The 6,381-nt window shown below is 30.6% G+C and overlaps 1 protein-coding gene across 2 annotated transcripts; it reads right to left on the minus strand.

Annotated features, from left to right (window-relative positions):
* Nucleotides 1-3,627: 3,627 nt before the first annotated feature.
* On the minus strand, nucleotides 3,628-5,777 carry LOC121114413 (uncharacterized). Of its 2 annotated transcripts, XM_040708371.2 has the most exons (5): nucleotides 5,756-5,774; nucleotides 4,582-4,862; nucleotides 4,381-4,492; nucleotides 3,990-4,120; nucleotides 3,628-3,936 (listed from the first exon to the last, which is right to left on the minus strand). In XM_040708371.2, the coding sequence occupies exons 1-5, from the start codon at nucleotides 5,762-5,764 to the stop codon at nucleotides 3,744-3,746; spliced, it is 726 nt and encodes a 241-aa protein (XP_040564305.1). In that variant the 5' UTR covers nucleotides 5,765-5,774; the 3' UTR covers nucleotides 3,628-3,743. The 2 variants fall into 2 exon arrangements, with proteins under 2 accessions (XP_040564305.1, XP_040564304.1); XM_040708370.2 differs by lacking the exon at nucleotides 4,582-4,862 and having other exon boundaries at nucleotides 5,460-5,777.
* Nucleotides 5,778-6,381: the final 604 nt, after the last annotated feature.

A 6,381-nucleotide genomic window follows, 5' to 3' on the forward strand; every position in this document is an offset into this window, starting at 1 on the left:
TATGACTATATAATGGATGATAATCTATTTTGAATTATAATCCAAAGTATGTGCTATTAAGTTATTTGAATTCAATATTTTTCGGTTCATTTTTTGGTTTAGATGTCAATTCTAGATTGGATACATCCGTAAGTGGGGATTAGTGTATAATTGATTTAAATGATATTTTTAAATAATTTTTATTTATCAAGAAGACATTTTAAGTTTTAATCTAAAATATTTATTAGATATCGTTGTCTTTCTAAAAAAGTTAAAATAAACATTTCACTATGCTAAAGCATTTTTTCCAGTAGTTTAAAACATCAATTATTATTCTATTTTACCGTAGAACACGAAAATTACCATTATTAATAATAAGAAGGTTTGGTTAAAGAATCAGTTCATAAAAATAATTTTTTTAAAGTATAAATACGATTCAGAGCCCTATTTTGATGAGAAATAACTATTTAGATGAAAATCAAATTTCATAACACCTGATAAAAATAGAGCAGTATTTGAAAAATAAATTATCTATTACCTCATCTTGACTATAATTTATAGGAAATGTGTCTAAATCTCTCAAAAATACCAAATCAAATTAAAAATCATACTTAAAATTTACTATTTCTTAAAATCTTGTCTTCAAATGCTAAAATTATATTAATAAATTTATAATTTAACTTTTAACAAATGTTCCATAATCAAAGGTCGATTTTGATTGATTCTTTAAAATTAATTTGTTTTCAATTCATATTTACTTGTAAGATTGTATTAAATATAAAACCATTAAAAAATAAAAGTAAACTGATTATGAAGACTAAATAAGTACATAATTGATACTTAAGAGGCCGGGGGATTTAAACTATTTTAAAGATGCTTATTATTCAAGTTAATGTATTAATTAGTGGTCCCACATTTTGTTATGTGTATAATTATATATTATTGAAATATGGCATGTCTGTGTCAAATAATTTTATAAATAAACAATAGTAAGTAATATTCTTTTATAATAAGATGATCCAAATTATGCATGATGTATGGCTACTGTAGATGGTAGACCAAGAACTGCTCAGTTTGCATTTGAGCTCCGTGTCACTCTCAATATTACTTTTTATGAAATTGTATATCAATGTTTTTACTTTTGCTCTAATTTCTATATCTTTAGATTGATAGATGGGTAAAAATATAATAATGAAATTTGTCATCACAAAAATTTGAAGGGAATCTCCAGATCACGCAAGGGTTTTATTTTTTGAATGAATGCAGAAATGAATGTTGTATAACTTATCTAATTATTTTGTTATCCATTACTAGATTCATCGGACCCTCGTATACCAAAGTCTCCAAAATCACCAATTCCAATAATTTCTAATGATTTAAATGATGCCACATACCTAGGCTTGCCAGAAACTATTTAAACAAACAAACAAATCCACATGACCCATAAAATCAAGAAAATATAATCAACCTAATTAAAAGTCTTAGTCTCACAAAACTAATCCTGAGACTTTAACATCAAGGTTCAATAAATTGAGTTTATTCAAAGAAGGCTGTTTTAGTAACCGTTCATAGATCAGTTTTTTTTTTTTACAAAAAAAACTGATTGTTATTTTTTCTTAATTTGCCAAATAGTTTGTATATTTGATGGCTCAAAATTTCTTTCGGGATCAATGAATGATACATTTTCTAACATAGCTCTAGCAAAAGCTTAAAAGTAATGTTGCTTCTTATGAGAATTAATTGTTATAATTTTACACCAAAGATCATGAGAGGTTGAGAGAGACACTATATATTGTCTAATGTCAATCGTATTATCTTGTATACATCATAAAGGAAATGTTGCGTTTAAAATATATATGCTTTATAATCTATATGGTAAGCTTTAATGCATCATTTAATCAAATAACATTGCAAATAAAACACATTTTCCTAGGTTTCATTCTTCAAAAACTAGTCTGTTACTCCCTTTAATTTTGGCTCGATCTCATCTATAAAGGTAATCAATATCAAATATAATGATTAATAACTACTACGTAGCATTGCTACATTTTTTCCCTCCTGAACTTCTAGTATACATCCTTAAATAGTGATACCAGGGGCGTAATTTTAATAATTTTTTTATTCTGTCACTGATGTCTGATATCCGGCCTCACAATATGATGTATAAAATACTACAATCTATGATTATCTTATTTGATCATAATTCAGGTAGAAATACGACTAATTCAATGTTCATTCATAGGTACTTTTTTCATTCCTATAAAGGAGTAAAGTCATGGGATATTTTTCATTTAGTGTAATCGACATGATAAGATTAATTGAAAAATATTTTTTATGAAAAGATAAGAATATAAATTAAGTGCTGAATGACATAATTTAACAGACTATTAACAGTATATACTACTAAAAGTTGGAAACATTGACGTTCTTTTCCTTTTGTGATTAATTGCCATACTAAGATAGTTATTCTAATTCTTTTTTGAGTAGATTTGATTTAATTTGGCTCTCCAACCACTTGAAAACTCTAAAATTGTTGATTCAGTTTTAAAGATTTGAGTCAGAGAACTCCAGAGTTTAAGAAATTCATTTATAATCCACATATTTACAGTTTTGATCTTATCTAGTGGTACACATTGTATGATTTTATTTTTTTAAATGTTTCGAGAGTAAAATTTAAACTAAACATTTTGATAGAACATTTATTTAAGAAACTCATGTGAAAATAGTGCTCGGAACAACTATTATTCAATATGTGAGCCCTCAGCTCTAATAATTGCCTCAATACGAGGCCTAAATCCCTTATAGACCTTGACTATGTAGTGAGAATCGAAATTTGCTCACTGTTTCTTGACGGAAGCCTCTAGAGACTGGGCACTGAACTGTGAGGAGTAGCATACACCCTTTCGTCCAAACCCGCCTAGATAGAGTAGTCCAAGGGGTTTGTGTCTGGAGAGGAGGGTGGCCACATGTTGAAGTCCCAAAATTCCGGAAAGTTGTCTCTCAGGAAGGCCTGGATCTTTAGCGGCGTGATGACACGGAGCTCCGTCTTGAGTGAAAACAAAGTTGTCCCAAACTTTTCTCGAGCCTAAGGTAGCATTTTCTCCAGAGCTTCGATGTAAGTATTTGCATTGAGACGCTCCTTCCCCTCTACAAAAATGGGAAGGCAGACTCCAAAACGCCCAAGATCAAGGTCCCGACTGGATTTTTTGTTCCGAAGGCATGCTTCACTGAAGCTGAGACATTGTCGAGATGTTTGGTTGTGATATAGAGGCTGTTTTGCTTATTTGTAGTGGCATCAACGAGTGAAAATATTATCATTAGAAAAGAGCAAAACTTTGCCCGAGTTTTTGTTTGCCTTGATAAAATTTAGGTAAATATTCAAAAATACATGCAGACTTTCATGGATTTTCTTGCTCAAGATGAAAGGTTCGAAAGCCAAAAACGTCACAAGGTCTCATAGGACCACCAAATGTACGTAGAAAGTCTGCTTTCAAAAAGACATGTTAACACCACCAAAATCTATTAAAGAATAAAAAAAAAAAAAGAAGAACAATAGCACCAAACATTTTTACTTTTCTTATGTTTATTGTTTTTTTTTCTCTACAAAATCCCATTCCTAATTATTTATAATTAAAACGAGATAAAAAATGGTTGTTTTATAAAAAGTATTTTTAGTATATTTGAACCTTGAAACTCCATAAATAAATCAAAGATATATAAATATTAAGGTATCTAAAAATTTGTGTATTCTTGTAAAACTTTGTTTAGGGCAGTTCTGACTCAACTCCACCATCAAAGTTGATGTTCACTACATCATCCTTGGTATAGAGATCAGGAATAATATTGAATATAGAGATGGGACAGTTGGGATAGTGGGACCAACACTTTCCAGTCTCTGAACCTAGTTTCTCAGCTTTCTTGTAATCCAAGAGTTCAGAATGATATCCTTTCTTTGGTCTGTCATGCAATGGATTAATAAAAAATGCATTTAATCCAAAGGGGATATTTACCTAAATAAGACGCTTATCATTTCCCCCAGAACGCTCCATTCATGAATTGGAGTCTCTTGTAACTCACATATGGCTTTAAGAACGCAATGGCGACCGTTCATACCCCCTTTTGTAATGGCTTCTTCTAATTTCTTGACGTGCAAAAATGAGAAACAAAATAGATTTTCTATATTAATAAAGTAAAGTTTGTTTGTCTGTAGAAGAAACATTTTAACAACGAGAGTGTGAGGCTTAAGCTCAGCGCCCCATATTAAAAAAAGAAAAGAAGAGTACATATCCATATGACTATACTTTTAAAAACAAAGATTGTCTGTTTTCTATGTACACTTAATGACTCAGAACAATAGCAGGTTCTCCTGCTCATAATCTATAATTCCATTGGTTCACCTACAGATAGAATAGAGACTTGATCCTCTTCCAGACTTCGAACTAGGTAATTATCATCTTCGGCATTTCTTTTCTTACGACCAATGAGATTCACGTTTAGATTTGATGAATTAGTCCTAAAGTATAAAAATATAAGGACATTGATTAAAATTCATTAGATTGAGTCGAATTCCAAGATCATTTTATTTTTCTAAATTAAGTGTACTTGAATCCTCCGCTTCTACCCTCATATGAATTAGTCATGAGACGATTCTGTAGTATATCTAATCCTCCAAAGAGATCATCCAATTGATGTCTCAGAATAATATCAAATATCAAATTTGCATCGGGCCAAAGAATATTGATTCCCAACCGAACATCCCATAAAGCTCCTGGAGCCACAAATCTTCTTTGTCGCGAATGAAGTCTCTTTACTGGGACTTTGACTCCAAGGATGAAGGAAATTCCCATGCATAAGATAAAAATTGTGCAATACCTATCAGTAGTCTAGAAATCATGAAAAATTTAGTATTGTTTATCTTAGAAAATTAAGGATGCATTTAATGTTTTGAGAGGTCAAAAATGTAATTTATAAAACATTGGCCCTCTATTAGAGACTTCATTTCAACAAGAAGGTAATTATTAGGGATGAGTTCCGGTCTGAAAATCCTAGACCAAACCGTTATAATTTTCAGTAAACCTAGCTCATTCGGTTCTTTAAAGAAGTTTAGTGGGGACAAGTCTCAGAAACAAATTCTATTTAGATCAGTCCCAAAGTAAAATTTTGTCTGGATTGGGTTTGCAAAAAAACAAACAAATGTTTTATTTAACATTAAGACTAGACCAATTCTATAGATGAATTGTTGAGAATGTCATGTGTGTGTTTCAATGTATTGAACTTCGGAAAAATGAAGTTAAATGTGTTCGATAAATCTTATTTGTACAATTCAAAAAACAGGATAGGAGAGAAATTCGTTACATAGATTAAGACTCAAAAATCGGTCCATGATTTTAAAAACGATTCAATTTTGGTCTTCCCTCTGAGATCGCAGTCTGTATCAAAATATCGGACTACTGAAAGAGAAAAATCGAGCGTGCACTTACAGAACAGTGTCACTGAACATGGGTCTAATGAAAAAGTTAAATTGAATCCAAATCAAGTAAAATCCCCATGGAGGCTGTGGAATTCTGAGTCTATTTGAAATAACAAAAGCAGAAGTATTAGGCAATGCTATGGTTGATCTTTTCTTCCGATTGGACATTGACGACGACAATGCATCGAAAAGAGGCTTAAAAGGAGAACAAATGGTGGTCTTCAAATCATTTTCCCTTGTTGTCGTCATGAAGTCTCCTTCCGAGGAATGCACGAGGAGATGAAGAACTAATGGAATTAAGATTACCTTCTTCATGCTTAGGGGTCTAAATGATGAATGAGATATTTGGAAACTGAGTCTTGTTCTTTTATATACGTACAAATAGGCAAGTACCTATGATAAAATAATTAAATTTATTGTACATAAAAGATAGGATCAGTTGGGAATAATGAGATCATGTCTGGTATTTAATGAATTAAAAATGGCAATTCTGTTTCTTTTTTAGAGAAATTGTATGTAATGTTTGCCTATAGAATTTCATGCATAAATAAACATAATCTGTGATTTCATATGAATTAAGATAGACCTCATCTCAGCTCATTGGTCAAGTTTGTTCCTATTTTCTTCTGTAGCAAAAAAATAGAAATAAAAATGATTTAGAATAGTGGGCAACAATTTAATTTTCTATTTCGTAAATCGACTGTTTGATTTTTTAAATTTTATTAGGAAATAGTTTTCTGTCTTTATATGAAATACTCAGAAGTTCAAAAGAGTTTATGCTCCGAGTAAATAAATCTTGAATTTTAATATGAACAGTAATTTTTCTGCGAATTTTTTCGTTTTGATAATTTTGCATCTTGTAGATCACGTAATTTTAAATCTACTTTTGTATCTCAGCATTTTATAGATCAAAAGAAGAAGAAAAATAAGCC

The sequence above is a fragment of the Lepeophtheirus salmonis genome, chromosome 3, assembly GCF_016086655.4.
Source record: "Lepeophtheirus salmonis chromosome 3, UVic_Lsal_1.4, whole genome shotgun sequence".
NCBI lineage: Eukaryota > Metazoa > Arthropoda > Copepoda > Siphonostomatoida > Caligidae > Lepeophtheirus > Lepeophtheirus salmonis.

Coding starts and splice junctions, on each gene's coding strand:
- LOC121114413 (XM_040708370.2), bottom strand. CDS start 5,764: ATGAAGAAGGTAATCTTAATTCCATTAGTTCTTCATCTCCTCGTGCAT. Junction 4,493..5,459: donor ATGTTCAGTGACACTGTTCT/GTAAGTGCACGC, acceptor TTTATACTTTAG/GACTAATTCATCAAATCTAA. Junction 4,121..4,380: donor ATCAAGTCTCTATTCTATCT/GTAGGTGAACCA, acceptor TTGCACGTCAAG/AAATTAGAAGAAGCCATTAC.